General features: G+C 46.3%; 1 protein-coding gene across 1 annotated transcript; it reads right to left on the bottom strand.

Moving 5' to 3' along the window:
• Positions 1–704: 704 nt before the first annotated feature.
• LOC134934571 (putative nuclease HARBI1) lies at positions 705–2,105 on the bottom strand. The gene is made up of 3 exons (XM_063929982.1): positions 1,246–2,105; positions 791–1,163; positions 705–708 (listed from the first exon to the last, which is right to left on the bottom strand). The coding sequence occupies exons 1-3, from the start codon at positions 2,033–2,035 to the stop codon at positions 705–707; spliced, it is 1,167 nt and encodes a 388-aa protein (XP_063786052.1). The 5' UTR covers positions 2,036–2,105.
• Between the last annotated feature and the right edge of the window lie 16,829 nt (positions 2,106–18,934).

An 18,934-nucleotide genomic window follows, 5' to 3' on the forward strand; every position in this document is an offset into this window, starting at 1 on the left:
GCTACCTCATTGCGCCTCTTTTTTTCTTTGCGTCATGTGCTGTTTGGGGAGGGTTTTTTGGAAGGGACATCCTGCGTGACACTGCAGTGCCACTCCTAAATGGGCCCGGTGTTTGTGTCGGCCACTAGGGTCGCTAATCTTACTCACACAGCTACCTCATTGCGCCTCTTTTTTTCTTTGCGTCATGTGCTGTTTGGGGAGGGTTTTTTGGAAGGGACATCCTGCGTGACACTGCAGTGCCACTCCTAGATGGGCCAGGTGTTTGTGTCGGCCACTAGGGTCGCTTAGCTTAGTCATCCAGCGACCTCGGTGCAAGTTTTAGGACTAAAAATAATATTGTGAGGTGTGAGGTATTCAGAATAGACTGAAAATGAGTGGAAATTATGGTTTTTGAGGTTAATAATAATATGGGATCAAAATGACCCCCAAATTCTATGATTTAAGCTGTTTTTTAGGGTTTTTTGAAAAAAACACCCGAATCCAAAACACACCCGAATCCGACAAAAAAAATTCGGTGAGGTTTTGCCAAAACGCGGTCGAACCCAAAACACGGCCGCGGAACCGAACCCAAAACCAAAACACAAAACCCGAAAAATTTCAGGCGCTCATCACTAATTGTAAGGTTAACATGTTTGAATATTTACATAAACAAATATGAATATAATCACACACACCAAAACAAATACACAATGAGCTTTCAATAGCTACCTTAATGACATCATAGCAAAATTCACAGAAACATACATTGTTTTTAGATTTTAAAAATGATAAAAAAAATATAAAACTATACCTGAAATATTCTTCCACAATGTGTGCCCTTACTTGACTGCCCCTCCGGGAAACACTCCCCCCACCGTATCTCCGCCCAACCCCTGGCTCCTCATCAGGCAATTCCTCTGTTTGAGGAAGCTCCACGCGACTCCTTACAGCGATGTTATGGAGGATAGCGCACAGGACCACTATTTTACTTGCCATCTCCGGCGAATACATGATGTCGCCACCAGTGCGGTGGAGCACACGAAAACGTCCTTTAAGGACACCAATTGTGCGCTCCACCAGCTGTCTAGTGGCAGTAAGCGCGGAGTTAAATGCCGTCTGTGGTCCTGGCCTGGGCTTACGGTAAGGAGTCATGAGCCAGGGGGTGCAAGGATATCCACGGTCTCCTGTTTGATGAAAAAAAAATATTTTAAGTATAATATTATATTTGCAAAATATTTTGGATAAAAAAAATGAACAAAAACTCACCCAATAACAACATGTCTTGTCCTTGCCTCAAACTTAATCTCTGCCATATCCCTGATTGTCTAATTACATAGGCATCATGGGAGTTCACCGGGAACATCGCATTCAGGGACAGGATCTGGAGGGATGGCCCACAAACAACCATTACATTCAGAGAATGAAACAGTTTCCTGTTTCTATAAATTTCTTCATTATGTCTTGGTGGCACAATAGCTACATGTGTGCCATCCACAACCCCAATAACATGTGGGAAGCGACTACCACCTTCCTCAAATTGCCGCTTCACCACATCTAGGGCACCAACATCCAAAGGCATAGCAATAAATTGCTTTACACGCTTGATGAAAGCCTGGCTGACACGCCGTAGGACCTTACTGAACTGGCCCTGCGACATGCCAACCAGATCTCCCACCACATGCTGGTATGAACCAGTGGCAACAAAATGTAACACAGCAAGGAATTGTGTCAATGGTGTTATTGCTGTAGGATACCGAATTGAAGATTCAAGATCACTCTCTATTATGGAGAGAGTGTCTAGGATTAGATGAGGTGGCAGCCTGTATCTTCGCAAAACCACATCATCAGGCATCCCAAAAAGGAGGACACGGGTACGGAAAATTGGTGGCCTAGCACGCCTCCGTTGCCTTGGTTGATGAGGAGCCGGTTGCGGTTGGAGGGCTGGCAGCGGTTGGGGTGGGAGTGGTTCCGTGGGCTGGGGTGGGAGGGCTTCAGCAGCCACAAAAATCGACATCACCAACTTAAAATGAAGGTAAGAATATTTTTTAACAAACATAAATTCAAAACACACATTGTCATCAATAATCTTTGTCAAAGTGTATGGGTGTTAACTTACTCCAGGAGCATACGACATTTCTTCAGGAATAAATGACGGGACAAAATTCCAAAATTGGAAACAAAAGTGAAAAAAAAAATTAACTAAGTATTTCAAACATAGGTTAGCATCACAATTACAAAAGTGTGAAAGATTACAAACATACCCATATAATAACAGCAACAATATATATTATAACAACTAAGTATGAATAATGTAACTGAGTTTTATAATTAGATCCTAAATATTAAAAAAAGGGCTCCCTTTAGTAGGTATTACAGCCAAGACCAGCCCTACTTTGAGCATAATAAAAACTTGGAAACATACAAAAACATATTTTTACAAAACATTAATGTGCCAAAAAAACATAAGATACACACTTTTTACACACACATACTCCAGGACACACAGGGATAGGGTACTTACCTGCTCAATAAATGTCAAGTCACTTGCAGATAAATCCAAAATAAAAAAAGGCTAATTGCCTACAAACAAACTCTGGATAATTTCTCCAAAAAACAGACACCTACAAGAGACACACAAGGAGGCTAAGAGATCATATAGGCAATTACCAAAAAGAAAACAAAACACCGGGATAGGGTACTTACCTGCTCAATAAATGTCAAGTCACTTGCAGATAAATCCAAAATAAAAAAAGGCTAATTGCCTACAAACAAACTCTGGATAATTTCTCCAAAAAACAGACACCTACAAGAGACACACAAGGAGGCTAATAGCACAAACAAACTTGCTAACAAATATAACATACACACTGTAAAGTACAGGTTAAAAACAAAAACATATGTCATACTAATCCATTTAAATAACAAACATATATCCTCCCAAATACAGAAACCCACCTCCATTGCACCACCAAACATACTTGCCTTTATAAATGACTAATGTAGGAATACTCGCAAACGAAACTTCGCCAAAAAAACGCACTACGCTCTACATGCTATAAGCTAATAAACGGACATCTGTATGATTGACAATGCAAAAAATACTCACTCTGCAAAGTACAAACGTCGACCACCTTCTCTCACAAAACACACCAGCTACTGTCATCATACACCCACTCACACAGGCTGCAAAGCAGGCCCTTAAATAAGCAGTACAATCAGTCACACTATTAGCATAATTTACACCTGTGTGAATTAACGCTGCACACGTACCTATAAATACCTACACACCTGTGCGTACAGACATGTCATTACCAACATGGCTACTCGTGAGGATTTTGCAGCAGAGATGGACCGCTTGGAGCGGCAGCAGGTAGAATTGGCCAAAAAACGCATAGATTTGCAGCGGCGAATGCTGGAATCCGCCTCTGTGGATTCAGAAGACGCAGGACCCAGTACTAGAGACATTCCAGCTTCTGAATCCCAACAGTTAAGTGGGGTTACCCTGCCAGACACACATACTGGGCAAACTGAGGGAGATTCATCATTAGCCACACAACCACAACATACAGAAGCTGCTAGTGATGAGGAAGATGGTGAGGAGCAACAGGACCAAAGCTCACAGTCTACTTCAAGACGTAAAAAAAGTCAGCCAGCATTCACTAAGAGGGAGTTGCGTGTTTTGGTCACGCAGGCCATGTCAAAAATACATAGAGGACCAAAAAACATGGGTGCTGCTACGAAAGAACGCATCTGGAGGGACATCACTCATTCTGTGAATGAAGTCGGCTCTATCGTCAGAACATCACAGGAAGTTAGACGACGGTAAGTGCATCTTGGCAGTCCATTATCTGTGCTAAGTAGTCTTCAAAAGGTAGTTACATGTGATGTTGTGTATAGCAAACAAAAGCAGAACATGTGTCCTATATATTTTTACAAAAAATATTAATACTCTACCTTGCCCCTATTTTTCTAAACATATGTAGTTGGGCCGACTTCAAATCCCGCCTGAAGGGCAAGAGGGCTGCGGAGTGGAATGCCTCAAGGGCTACAGGTGGAGGACCAGCTGTCGCTGTGGAGTATACAGAGTTGGAGGAGATAGCGATGGACTCTGTGAGTTATGAGGAGGGGCAAGGAGTGTCTCATATGGACACGGACCTGCCTGAAATCCTGACAGCACATGACTTGCCAGGTAAGTTTACGCACATATTTTTTTATTTTATTTTTAAAATACAAAAGTCTCATATTATTTTTTTCTACTCTTTTTCCCACACATTCTTCTATTTGCTTTGCACATAACACAGCACAGGGGGGTGATCAGTTCGAGTCACAGGAGGGTTATGTGGCTGAGGCTGAGGTGGAGGGACCTAGTGGCTTGGGTAGTGTGGGCCCCCAAATCCCACCTATCCAGGTTCCAACTGGCCCCCCCACCCAACCCTCTGCTATCCCGGAGATCCTGCTTGAAATTGCTAGGTATGGTGAGAGCCTAAATGCATTTCAGGACAGGATGATCCGGGAGGTAAGCCAGATAGCTGACCGGCTCACTGAGCACAGAACCAGTGTGGAGCAAGGTGTGACTCAACTCTGCCAAGGTCTGGCAGAGATCAGGCAGGGACAAGATCAACTTGCCTCCTCATTCCAAAGCCTTGCAAATAACATCTTGCAAGGTCTCCAGGCCATCGCTGTCTCCCTTGCCCACAGTGGCAGAGAGCCAGCCACATCGGCTCCCTCCCCTGCCCCTGCCCAGGAAGAAGATCCCACTGGGCAGGGCCCACGAAGGTCGCTCCGCAGACCAAGCCAAGAAGAACAGCATCAGGCGGGGAAAAAAAGAAGAAAGTGATGTCTCTCCAGATGGCCAGCACCCATGTTTTACATGTTGTCTCTATGTATTTTTTGTGTAGGCTTGTGTGGCCAGAATGGCTAACTCCCTCTTAGTGAAATGTATTATTATTTTTTTTAGATATTTGTAGCCTGTGAGCTTTTTGCCAAGTACACCAGAGCCATCTTCCTCATCCTAGTGTGCTGTGTATTGTTGTGTGTGTGTGGTGGCTCATGAATCTTTCTCAGTTCCCCAAATATATTTGTCTGGCAGGGTGTTTACAGCATATTATTTTTTGAAGTTAAAAACATTATTTTGTCAGAAGCTGGAGTTTCCCTAGTACTGAGTTCTGCTATGTCATTTGTGTCAATGCCATCTGCTTGCTGCTTGGTCCATCTTTGCCTGTGATACTCACCTGTAGCCATGTTGTTTTGATATCAAAATATATTACAGTAGTAATAAATTATTGTTAACTAAAAAAATGTGTCCTTTATTTTAGTTAATGCATTATGTTAATCTTAGTCCTTGAAAGTTTAGCAAAGCATATAGACACTTGGGGAAGGAAAATTTTCTAACCAAAAAAAAAAAAACCATCTTGAAAAATGCAACAGGTTTGACTTGCAACACACTTTAATTGCCATATTACAAAAAAAAGACACAACTCAGGTTTGTAATTACTATGGGCAACAGGACAGCAATTTAAACCTTGACAGATATTTAAAAAATAATAATAATAATTATGTTAAGTGTATGCTGCATTATGTTGGTCCTGATATTTGGGATATACAAAGGTAACATTTTATGTAGTTTAGATGTTGCTGATGTAGTTTATAAGTTTGGTTAATTTCAGTTGTTTGCATTTTGTAGTATTTAAAACATTAAATAATGCACTTAACATAATTTATAAAAAACACAACTTGCACAAAAATAAAAGCCATATTTGTCAGCGTGACAGATTTTTAGGTGCTTAGAATTGATGTTTGAAGTACTTCAGCAGAGCAGTGTTTAGCAAGTAATTGGCCAACAGATGAATGTGCTCTCCAATTAACTGGTAATTAGTGCATACACACTTGTAACACTAGTTCGCAAATGCAGAGTAACTGCAGACCTACTCGGCTGCTGCAGCAAGATAGCGAGGCTTTGCTATGTTAAGTTTCATTGCGAAAAAGCATTTTTGCGAAAAACACGCCTACTGCTAGTTGCATACTCCCACACTAGACGCCCACTTTCACGCCCATGTCGTCAGATTGCGAAGTCGCGCCTCTGTCACGCCTTCGCCACTCCCCGTTTTCGTTTCTGTGTTACGAGCAGTTTTCTGTGTTGTATTTCTGCACAAGTGTCGTATCGCTCTGCTCGCGCATGCGTATTTCCGCTTTTGCGCATGCGCGTTTACTTGGTTTCGGGCCGTTTGCGATGCGATGAATCTCTGCGATCAACTCGGAATGAGGGCCCAGGTGGAGCAGATGTAACATGTGCTCAGAGAGTTAGATTTGGGTGGGTTATTTCGTTTCTGTGCAGGGTAAATACTGGCTGCTTTATTTGTACACTGCAATTTAGATTTCAGTTTGAATACACCCCACCCAAATCTAACTCTCTCTGCACATGTTACATCTGCCCCCCCTGCAGTGCACATGGGGGGTCATTCCGAGTTGTTCGCTGGCAAGCTGCTTTTAGCAGCTTTGCACACGCTAAGCCGCCGCCTACTGGGAGTGAATCTTAGCATATCAAAATTGCGAACTAAAGATTAGCAGAATTGCGAATAGACACTTCTTAGCAGTTTCTGAGTAGCTCCAGACTTACTCGGCATCTGCGATCAGTTCAGTGCTTGTCGTTCCTGGTTTGACGTCACAAACACACCCAGCGTTTGCCCAGACACTCCTCCGTTTCTCCAGCCACTCCCGCGTTTTTCCCAGAAACGGTAGCGTTTTTTCACACACTCCCATAAAACGGCCTGTTTCCGCCCAGAAACACCCACTTCCTGTCAATCACATTACGATCACCAGAACGAAGAAAAAACCTCGTAATGCCGTGAGTAACATTCCTAACTGCATAGCAAATTTACTTGGCGCAGTCGCACTGCGGACATTGCGCATGCGCATTAGCGACTAATCGCTCCATTGCGAGAAAAAAATACAGAGCGAACAACTCGGAATGACCCCCATGGTTTTGCCAAACTGCTAACAAATTTGCTGCTGCGATCAACTCAGAATTACCCCCATAATCCAAAACATCAGCAAATTAAAAACCACGAAACACCAAAGTGTTCTAATATAAGAATTCCATGTCTCCTCATTTATATTGTTATACTCCTCCTCCATACTACCGTCACCTTATCAGTAACTGTATGACGTCGCCAACAAGAGGCACCGCGGGTTCTTTTCCCACTCTATGGGTGTCGTAAACAACTATGAGTGGGAATAGTCCCTGTGGTCGGGATAGTGAGGGGGCGGGATGTCGGGGGAGGTAATGAGACCGCCGGTCACATAACTACATTCCCTGTATAGATGTAATTCCTGGTGTAACACTCTGTGGTATCATGTGTATTTGTCTCAGAGGGATAAAAAGACATTTTATATGTTTAAAAAAATGCATATTATTATTATGCAGCCAACCTTGAGAAACAAATGAAATCAGGCACTTTGTAACCAGAACTATTTACATTGAAATTCCTATTCTGATAATCGCAGATTTTAAATTTCACTTTTGCTATTTCACCAGCTGCTGCTAAAAAGTGAGAGCACTGATTTAAAATGTTTCCATTATAGTGTCATAGTCCTGATTGATAAGATTGGTCATATGCTGTTCATGTGTTTTTTACTAGCATAAAAGGGGATGTAGTTGGCATCCTGACGTTAAGAATGTCGGCGGACAGAAGACCGGCCCCCGGTGTCCCGATGCTGGAATCTCCACAGTTAACATCCCAAATGTAAGTATGCAGGGGAGGGTTAGGGTTGGACTGCGAGGGGGGGGGTGTGTGTCTATGGTATGGCACTAGAAGGGCGGGTTAGGGTTAAAACACACTAGACAATTATTTTGAGCAATATGGCCGATACTGAAGATTGTGAACAATATATAGTTCACATCGTCTAGTGTGTATGGTCCTAGCAATCAACGATGCGCGCACCCACACTCGTTGATTGCAGGGTGGCGGTCGGAGGTGCTGCATGCTCAATGTGAGCAATGTCACTTGTGACATCGTTCATCACGGCATGTATGTACGGAGCCGCGATGAGCGATGTTCACAATGTGACATCGCTCACCTCCCCGGCAGCGGATCCCACGTCCCACCCCGGCAGCGGCTCCATCCCTACCAGCGGCTTAATTCTAGCTGAGCCGCTGACGGGAACTGCTGACAGGAGCCACTGACGGGAGCTCAGCATCTCCGTCCACTGTCCCACCAATGACATTTTTTACACCCACTACCCACCAATTATATTTCCACTGTGCCACCAACGTAATTATAATGGGTTCTAATATATATATATATATATATATATATATATATATATATTAATATATAGCTGAATAATAGGATTTTAATACCTACTGGTAAATCCTTTTCTCTTAGTCCGTAGAGGATGCTGGGGACTCCAAAAGGACCATGGGGTATAGACGGGATCCGCAGGAGACATGGGCACTTTAAGACTTTGAATGGGTGTGAACTGGCTCCTCCCTCTATGCCCCTTCTCCAGACTCCAGTTATAGAACTGTGCCCAGGGAGACGGACATTTCAAGGGAAGAATTTATTGTTTAAACACGGTGAGCGTCATACCAGCTCACACCTCAAACATGTCGCAGAACGTGGCATTCAAAAGAACACCAGCCGATGGCATGAAAAAATATACAGCAATATGCTAACCGAAAATGTAACACAACCTGTGTGTAAACACAACCAATAATAGCATACCGCATGCCATGGCATGAATAACGTCAGCAACAGACTGACTGAAACGAAACACAACATGAGTGTAACCATAACCAATAACTGCAGATACAGTACGCACTGGGACGGGCGCCCAGCATCCTCTACGGACTAAGAGAAAAGGATTTACCGAAGGTATTAAAATCCTATTTTCTCATACGTCCTAGAGGATGCTGGGGACTCCAAAAGAACCATGGGGTCTATACCAAAGCTCTAAAACGGGCGGGAGAGTGCGGATGACTATGCAGCACTGATTGCCCAAATAAGAGGTCCTCATCAGCCAGGGTATCAAACTTGTAGAATATTTGCAAAATTGTTCGAACCCGACCAAGTGGCTGCTCTGCAAAGCTATAAATTCGAGACCCCTCGGGCAGCCGCCCAGGATGAGCCCATCTTCCTGGTAGAATGGGCCTTCACCGATTTCGGTAACGGCAATCCAGCTGTAAAACGAGCAAGCTTAATCGTATTACAGATACAGCGTGCAATGGTCTGCGTGGAAGCAGGAACCCCAATCTTGTTGGGAGCATATAGGATAAACAGAGCCTCCGTTTTCCTGATCTGAGCCAATCTGGCAACACAAAATTTTCAAAATTCAGACCACATCGAGATACTTCGATGTTGCCCAGGCGTCAGGAGCCACTGACACCACAATAGGTTGGTTCAAGAGAAACTGATGAAACCACATCTGGCAGAAACTGGTGCCGAGTTCTCAACTCCGCTCTATCTTCATGGAAGATTAAACATGGCTATTGTGAGACCCAGCCGCCAACTCAGACACCTGCCTTGCGGATGTCAAGGTCAACCGCATGACCACTTTCAAAGTGCGTAATTTCAACTGAACCCTACTGAAAAGTTTAACCAAAGAAATTGCAGGAACTGCAACACCACGTAAAGATCCCATGGTGCCACAGAGGCACCAAGGGAGGAAGGCTGTGTAAGACTCCTTTAACGAAAGTTTGAAACTCTGGAAAGGAGGCCAATTGTTTTTGGAAGAAAACCGATAAGGCTGAAACCTGAACCTTAATCGAGCCCAACCTAAGATCGCATCCACACAGTCTTGTAACAAAAGAATGGAGAAAATGATCCAACTGGAATTCTTCCGTAGGAACCTTCTTGGATTCACACCAAGATACATAATTTCCTCCAAATATGGTGGTAATGTTTTGACGTTACTTCTTTTCAGCCTGAAGAAGAGTAGGGATGACTTCACTGGGAATACCCTTTCGGCCTGGGATCCGACGTTCCATCTCCAAGTCGTCAATGGAAACAGCGGTAAGTCTTGGAACACACACGACCCCTGCTATAACAGATCCTCTCGCAGAGGAAGAAGTCAGGGATCTCCTATGAGTAATTGCTGAAGATCCGGACACCAGCCCTCCTCGAACAGTCAGGAACAATGAGTATCACCTGAACCCTTGTTCCTCTTATAATCTTTAACATCATTGGAAAAAGTAGAAGTGGAGAGAACACATAGACCGACCGAAACACCCACGGTGTCACTTGGGAGTCCACCGCTATCGCATGAGGGACCCTCGACCTGGAACAATATTTCTGAAGTTTCTTGTTGAGGCTAGACGCCATCTTGTCTATTTGCGGAATTCTCCAAAGACTTGTCACTTCTGTGAAAACCGCTTGATGAAGACTCAATCCCCCTGGACGGAGAACGTGTCCACCGAGGAAGTCTGCTTCCCGGTTGTCCACTCTTGGAACGAACCTTGCTGATAGAGCGCGTAACTGTTTTCGTCGCCCAGTGGGAAATCTTTCCGGCTTTTGCCATTTCTTCTCCGGTTATTGTCTGTGGAAAACCGTTATAACGACCCTTAACTTCAGACCGTTAATGAGGCGACAAGTATCCTAACATGACCCTTGTCCTCGGTGAGAATTGCGTTGCTACCACAGGAGCGAGATACTGGTCTTGAAACCATGATTATCCCAGGTGGGAACCGGACCACTTGTCCAACAGGTCCCGCTAAACACTCAGGCCTGTAACCTGGTCACTGAATGGCCTCATAGGCCGCAACCATCTTTTTCAGCAATTGAATGTATTGACGGATTGACACAGATGCAGGTCTGCCAGACTCTGAATTCTCAGAGCTTCCCCATTTTTTTTTTTGGAAGCAAATAAACTCTCCTCAGTACTGCATTTAATAATATTGCCCAAGCCGATCACCGCGTCGTTGGGACCAACAGGGATTCTGGCAAGTCCTGTTGTTGAAGAACTGTCAAGGAGAAAACAACGTTTTGCACCATTTGGCTTCTTGATCTCTCCGTAATTCGGAGAGCGATCCAGTGCAGAATAATTATGACTCCTTATTATCGAAGGAAACCCATCATACCGCCATCACCCTGGTGAAATGGCAACAACAATCCTCAGGAAAGCCTAATGCGGAAGACACCGTAACTAGACCTCCTTCATCCTCTTTCAGAGTGGAGAACCCTGCCATGAGAGATTAACTCATGGAGTTTAAGCAGGAATATTGGGATTTGTCCGACCGAGCCGCCCGGCCTCGGGAGCACGAAAAAGCTTGAATAACACCTTTTTTTTTTTTTTTTAAACCGGAACAGCAGGACAATGACCTGATCCTGACACCACGCTTGTATTGCGTCACATACCACCTCCCTGTCATGAGGAGGATCGGTAAGGTCGATTTGAAAAAATCGGTGAGGGGAACGCCTGGAAACTCCCGTATGTCCCCCTAGGTATTCTATCCTCAACTCACTGGTCCATGTCCTTTCGAGGACTGACTGAAGAGTTTTAGACGTGGTCCCACCGGTGTCGGCCCCCACAAGATAGACCCAACGTCCTGCAGTGGACGTGGCAGAAAACAACGGATGATTTCTGCTCCTGTGAACTCAAAAAGGCAGCTGACCTCTTACCTTTTTTACCTTCCTGTACCTGCAAGGAAAAGGGGAATCTTTATCTATTCGGTCGAATAACTGCATCCTACAACAATGCGTCACCAACCGTTGTGAGGGAACACAGGGGAATAAGGTAGACTTACCCGTGGCACCTGCCGAGAGCATATTAACAAGGCCATCACCAAACCAGACTTCACCTTCATGGGGAAGAGACTCCACTTCTTTCCAGAGTCAGCATTTGCATTCCTTTGGTGAATCCACAACGACCTCCTAGCCGAGACCGCCATGGAAGTGGCCCGCGCACCCAAGAGTCCCATCCCTTGTAGTCGCACGGCAGTATGCTGTAATGTTCTAGATATGACCCAACTTAAGGAGTATCACATCTCTCCCCAGGGTAATTATATCGGATGACAAAGTAACCGACCATTCCTGCATACAAGCAGTCTCCCCTGCGCATGCAATGCAAGTATAATCAAAGCATATAATTAAAATATCACTTAGCTTCCTGTAAACGATCCTTTGTGACAGGGCCCCGTGCAGAACAGGGGTTGACTCTCACTTTATTCTATCCACGGCGGAAAAAGAATAAACACTCGGACTCCTCGTGATGATTTGAAACCATCATGTCCCGGCTTATCTAGAGTTATTCAACTGAGCGACCAGCACACGAGAAGGAAAAGTTTACTTCAGCATTCATTATACATTTTTTGTATAAATATAGACATTTAAATACACATATACACACATATATCTACATATACATATCCCATATATACATATATTTTTGTCAGGAACAGCAGGGTCCCTAGTGACAGTAATACGTTCTTAATGTGTATGAAACATGTACTGAATGCCGATGTTGTGGATCTAATCAGGAAACATCATGGTCGACATAAGACATAGTATTCGTCTCGACAACAGGGAGTAGTAACTGGGCAAAATAACATTCTTGCGACCCCGAGGGGTCTGAGGGAAATAATAAGATTTTACTTATCTAAATCTATTTCTCGTAGTCCGTAGAGGATGCTGGGGACTCCGTAAGGACCATGGGGAATAGACGGGCTCCGCAGGAGATAGGGCACTTTAAGAAAGCTTTGGATTCTGGGTGTGCACTGGCTCCTCCCTCTATGACCCTCCTCCAGACCTCAGTTAGGGAAACTGTGCCCAGAGGAGATGGACAGTACGAGGAAGGATGTTTGTAAATCTAAGGGCGAGATTCATACCAGCCACACCAATCACACTGTATAACTTGTGATAAACTTACCCAGTTAACAGTATGAACAACAACATAGCCACGGTATTACCGAAAACTATAACATAACCCTTATGTAAGCAATAACTATGGCCCTCATTCCGAGTTGATCGCTCGCAAGGCGATTTTAGCAGAGTTACACACGCTAAGCCGCCGCCTACTGGGAGTGAATCTTAGCTTCTTAAAATTGCGACCGATGTATTCGCAATATTGCGATTACAAACTACTTAGCAGTTTCAGAGTAGCTTCAGACTTACTCGGCATCTGCGATCAGTTCAGTGCTTGTCGTTCCTGGTTTGACGTCATAAACACACCCAGCGTTCGCCCAGACACTCCTCCGTTTCTCCGGCCACTCCTGCGTTTTTTCCGGAAACGGTAGCGTTTTTAACCACACGCCCCTGAAACGCCGTGTTTCCGCCCAGTAACACCCATTTCCTGTCAATCACATTACGATCGCCGAAGCGAAGAAAAAGCCGTGAGTAAAAATACTATCTTCATTGTTAAATTACTTGGCGCAGTCGCAGTGCGAATATTGCGCATGCGTACTAAGCGGAATTTTACTGCGATGCGATGAAATATACCGAGCGAACGACTCGGAATGAGGGCCTATATACAAGTCTTGCAGAAGAAGTCCGCACTTGGGACGGGCGCCCAGCATCCTCTACGGACTACGAGAAATAGATTTAAGTAAAATCTTATTTTCTCTAATGTCCTTGAGGATGCTGGGACTCCGTAAGGACCATGGGGATTATACCAAAGCTCCCAAACGGGCGGGAGAGTGCGGATGACTCTGCAGCACCGATTGAGCAAACAGGAGGTCCTCCTCAGCCAGGGTATCAAACTTATAGAACTTTGCAAAGGTGTTTGTCCCCGACCAAGTAGCTGCTCGGCACAACTGTAATGCCGAGACCCCTCGGGCAGCCGCCCAAGAAGAGCCCACTTTCCTAGTGGAGTGGGCCTTAACCGATTTCGGTAACGGCAATCCTGCCGTAGAATGCGCCTGCTGAATCGTGTTACAGATCCAGCGAGCAATAGTCTGCTTTGAAGCAGGGGCGCCAACCTTGTTGGCCGCATACAGAACAAACAAAGCTTCAGTCTTCCTGATCCGAGCCGCTCTGGTCACATAAATCTTCAAAGCCCTGACTACATCCAGGGACTCAGAATCCTCCAAGTCCCTTGTAGCCACAGGCACGACAATAGGTTGGTTCACATGAAAAGATGAGACCACTTTTGTCAGAAAGTGAGGACGAGTCCTCAACTCTGCCCTATCCAGGTGAAAAACCAAGTATGGACTTTTATGCGATAAAGCCGCCAATTCTGAAACACGTCTCGCCGAAGCTAACGCCAACAACATGACCACTTTCCACGTGAGGTATTTCAACTCCACAGTTTTAAGTGGTTCAAACCCAAATGGAACTCCTCCGTAGGAGCAGCTCTGGCCTCACACCAAGAAACATATTTCCGCCATATACGGTGATAATGTTTCAACGTCACGTCTTTCCTAGCCTTGGAATTCCTTTTTCCGCTAGGATCCGGCGTTCAACCGCCATGCCGTCAAACGCAGCCGCGGTAAGTCTTGGAACAGACAGGGCCCCTGCTGCAGCAGGTCCTGCCTTAGAGGAAGAGGCCACAGATCTTCTGTGAGCCACTCTTGTAGTTCCGGATACCAAGTCCTCCGTGGCCAATCTGGAACAATGAGAATTGTTCTAACCTTGCTTATTCTTACAATTCTCAACACCTTGGGTATGAGAGGAAGAGGAGGAAGCACATAGACCGATCTGAACACCCAAGGTGTCACCAGAGCATCTACCGCTACCGCCTGAGGGTCCCTTGACCTGGCGCAATACCGCTTTAGATTTTTGTTGAGACGGGACGCCATCATGTCTATTTGAGGCAGGCCCCACCGATCCGCGATCTGTGCAAAGACTTCTTGATGAAGTCCCCACTCCCCCGGATGCAGGTCGTGCCTGCTGAGGAAGTCCGCCTCCCAGTTGTCCACCCCCGGGATGAACACCGCTGACAGCGCGCTTACATGGCCTTCCACCCAGCGTAGAATCCTGGTCGCTTCTGCCATGGCCACTCTGCTCCTTGTTCCGCCTTGGCGGTTTATATGAGCCACTGTCGTGACATTGTCTGACTGAATCAGAACCGGTCTTCTCCGAAGTAAGTTCTCCGCTTGACGCAGGGCGTTGTATATGGCCCTCAACTCCAGGACGTTGATGTGGAGACAAGTCTCCAGGCTTGACCAGAGACCTTGGAAATTTTCTTTCCAGCGCCACTGCTCCTCAGCCTCGGAGGCTTGCGTCCGTGGTTACCAGGACCCAGTCCTGAATGCCGAACCTGCGACCCTCTAGAAGGTGAGCACTGTTCAGCCACCACAGGAGAGATACCCTGGTCCTGGGAGACAGGGTGATCCTTTGATGCATTTGTAAATGGGACCCGGACCACTTGTCCAAGAGGTCCCATTGAAAAGTCCTCGCATGGAATCTGCCGAAAGGGATGGCCTCGTATGAAGCCACCATCTTCCCCAGGACCCGCGTGCACTGATGCACTGAAACCTTCTTTGGTTTCAATAGGTTCCTGACCATGGTCATGAGTTCCTGAACCTTTTCGATCGGAAGAAAAACCTTTTTCTGGTCTGTGTCTAGGAACAGGCCCAGAAAGGTCAGACGCGTTGTAGGTACTAGCTGGGACTTCGGTATATTGAGAATCCAGCCGTGTAGCTGCAACGTCTTCATGGACAGAGACACGCTGTCCAGCAACTTCTCCCGAGATCTCGCCTTTATTAGGAGATCGTCCAAGTATGGGATAATTGTGACCCCCTGCCTGCGCAGGAGCACCATCATTTCCGCCATTACCATGGTGAAAATCCTCGGGGCCGTGGAAAGCCCAAACGGCAACGTCTGAAATTGGTAGTGACAGTCCTGCACTGCAATTCTCAGGAATGCCTGATGAGGGGGGAATATTGGAACATGAAGGTATGCATCCTTTATGTCCAGGGACACCATCCAATCCCCCCCCCCCCCCCCAGGCTGGCGATGACCGCCCGGAGTGATTCCATTTTGAACTTGAACCGTTTCAAGTACAAGTTCAGAGATTTCAGGTTTAAAATAGGCCTGACCGAACCGTCCGGTTTCGGGACCACAAACAGGGTTGAATAATATCCCTCTCCCTGCTGGAGATGAGGAACTGTGACAATCACCTGTTGAACATACAATTTTGGGATTACTGTCAACACTGACTCCCTCTCTGACGGGGAAGTCGGCAGAGCCGATTTGAAAAACCGGCGAGGAGGCAAGTCTTCGAATTCTAGCCTGTACCCCTGAGCAACAATCTCTATTGCCCAGGGATCCACCTGCGATTGAACCCAGACGTGGCTGAAAAACCGAAGACGAGCCCCCACCAGATCTGCCTCCCCCCGGGAAGCCCCAGCGTCATGCGGTGGACTTTGCAGACGCAGGGGAGGACTTCTGCTCTTGGGAACTAGCTGTGTGCAGCTTCTTTCCCCTGCCTTTTCCTCTGGTAACAAAGGACGATCCCCGCACCTTCTTGTTTTTATTGGAACGAAAGGACTGCATTTGATAATGAGGAGCCTTCTTAGTATGCTGCGGGGGAACATAAGGTAAGAAATTCGACTTACCAGCCGTAGCCGTAGAGACAGGGTCCGAGAGGCCGTCTCCAAACAACTCCTCCCCCTTGTACGGCAAGGACTCCATGTGCCGCTTAGAATCGGCATCTCCCGTCCACTGCCGGGTCCACAGGAGTCGCCTAGCAGAAATAGACATAGCATTTATTCTGGAGCTTAATAAACAAATGTCTCTCTGAGCATCTCTCATATACAAGGCAGCATCTCTGATATGCTCTATGGTCATTTGAATGGCATCCCTATCTAAGGTGTCAATCTCCGCAGATAAGGAATCTGCCCATGCCACAACTGCACTACAAACCCAGGCCGATGCCATAGCCGGTCTAGCAATAGTACCGGAGTGAGTGTAAATGTGCTTCAAGGTAATTTCCTGCCTGCGATCGGCCGGTTCCTTGAGGGAAGCCGTATCCTGAGAAGGCAGTGCCACCTTTTTGGACAAGCGTGTCAGCGCCTTGTCCACTTTTGGTGAAGATTCCCAGCGTATCCTATCAGTTTGTGGAAAAGGATACGCCATAAGAATCCTTTTGGGAACTTGTGGTCTCCTATCTGGCCTTAACTCAAATGATGATGGAAAAGTGACTTCAGGCTTTTTCTCTTTATACATGTGTACCCTCGTATCAGGGACAGGGGGTTCCTCAGTAATATGCAAAACCTCTTTAATGGCCATAATCATGTACCGAATACCTTTTGCCACCTTTGGCTGTAATTTTGCATCTTCATAGTCGACACTAGAGTCAGAATCTGTGTTGGTATCTGTGTCATTGATCTGGGATATGGTGCGCTTCTGAGACCCCGACGGGCCTGGCGCCACAGGGACAGGCATGGACTGGGTACATGACTGATCCCTAGCTTCTGCCTTGTCTAACCTTTTATGCAATAGATTGACATTTGCATTCAAGACATTCAGCATATCCACCCATTCCGGTGTTGGCGTTGCTGACGGCGACCTGACATTCAAACACTCCCCCTCCACAGTAAGCGAGCCTTCCTCGTCAAACATGTCGACACACGCGTACTGACACACTTCACACACACAGGGAACCCCTTTTCTGAAGACAGTATCCCTGTCAAGGCCCTTTGGAGAGACAGAGAGAGAGTATGCCAGCACACACCCCAGCGCAACAACCCTGGAGACCAACACAAAATGTTTTCCCCCAGCATCGCTGTGTAATATGTAAACCGCCAATTATGTGCCCCCCCCCCCCCTCTCTTTCAAGCACCCCTTCACCGTGTGTAAGCAGGGGAGAGTCCGGGGAGCTTCCTCTCAGCAGTGCTGTGGAGAGAAAATGGCGCTGGTGAGTGCTGAGGGAGAAGCCCCGCCCCCTCGGCGGCGGGCTTCTGTCCCGCTCAAACTTAGGAAAATATGGCGGGGGCTCTTTCATATACATGTACAGAGCCCACCTGTACATGTATATAGTCTTTTTGCCATTCAGAGGTTTATATTGCTGCTCGGGGCACCCCCCCCCCCCCTGCGCCCTGCACCCTTAAAGTGACCGGAGTGTGTGAGGTGTATGGGAGCAATGACGCACAGCTGCAGTGCTGTGCGTTACCTCAGTGAAGCTGAAGGCTTCTGCCGCCTGAGACGTCTTTTGACTTCTGTACTTCTGGCTCTGTGAGAACGGCGGCGCGGCTCCGGGGGTGGACGCCCAGTAACAACCTGCGTTCACCCCCTCTGGAGCTAATGGTGTCCAGTAGCCGAGGAAGCAGAGCCTATCTTTGACAAGAAGGTCTGCTCCTCTCTCCTCAGTCCCTCGATGCAGGGAGCCTGTTGCCAGCAGTGCTCCCTGTAAAAAAAAAGTAGTAAGAAAAATCCAAACAAAAATGCTTTCAGGCAGAGAACTTTGGAGAGCTCTCTGCAGTGCACCCATCTTGCTCTGGGTACAGTGTAAAACTGAGGTCTGGAGGAGGGTCATAGAGGGAGGAGCCAGTGCACACCCAGAATCCAAAGCTTTCTTAAAGTGCCCTATCTCCTGCGGAGCCCGTCTATTCCCCATGGTCCTTACGGAGTCCCAGCATCCTCAAGGACGTTAGAGAAATATATATTATTAATATTACGCCCCCACAAATATTACTACGTCTGTGCTCGAGCCACAGATCAATGCAAACGTACCATATACATATATATATACATGTATAGCTTTTTGAAATGCATCACATTATCATGTTAATTTTTTACCCAGTCAGATTAGTTGGTGTTGACAGGGTCACTCCACCCACGCCTGTGTCTCCCATATAGGGGGTAATTCCAAGTTGATCGCAGCAGGATTTTTGTTAGCAATTGGGCAAAACCATGTGCACTGCAGGGGAGGCAGATATTACATGTGCAGAGAGAGTTAGATTTGGGTGTGGTGTGTTCAATCTGCAATCTAATTTGCAGTGTAAAAATAAAGCAGCCAGTATTTATCCTGCACAGAAATAAAATAACCCACCCAAACTCTTTCTGCACATGTTATATCTGCC

The sequence above is a fragment of the Pseudophryne corroboree genome, chromosome 6, assembly GCF_028390025.1.
Source record: "Pseudophryne corroboree isolate aPseCor3 chromosome 6, aPseCor3.hap2, whole genome shotgun sequence".
NCBI classification, from domain to species: Eukaryota; Metazoa; Chordata; class Amphibia; order Anura; family Myobatrachidae; genus Pseudophryne; species Pseudophryne corroboree.

Excerpts from the sequence above, each read along its gene's own strand:
- LOC134934571 (XM_063929982.1), bottom strand. The coding sequence starts at position 2,035 with ATGTTTGTTAAAAAATATTCTTACCTTCATTTTAAGTTGGTGATGTCG. Across the intron at positions 1,164-1,245 it reads ACAAGACATGTTGTTATTGG|GAGACCGTGGATATCCTTGC; the intron begins GTGAGTTTTTGT and ends TTCATCAAACAG.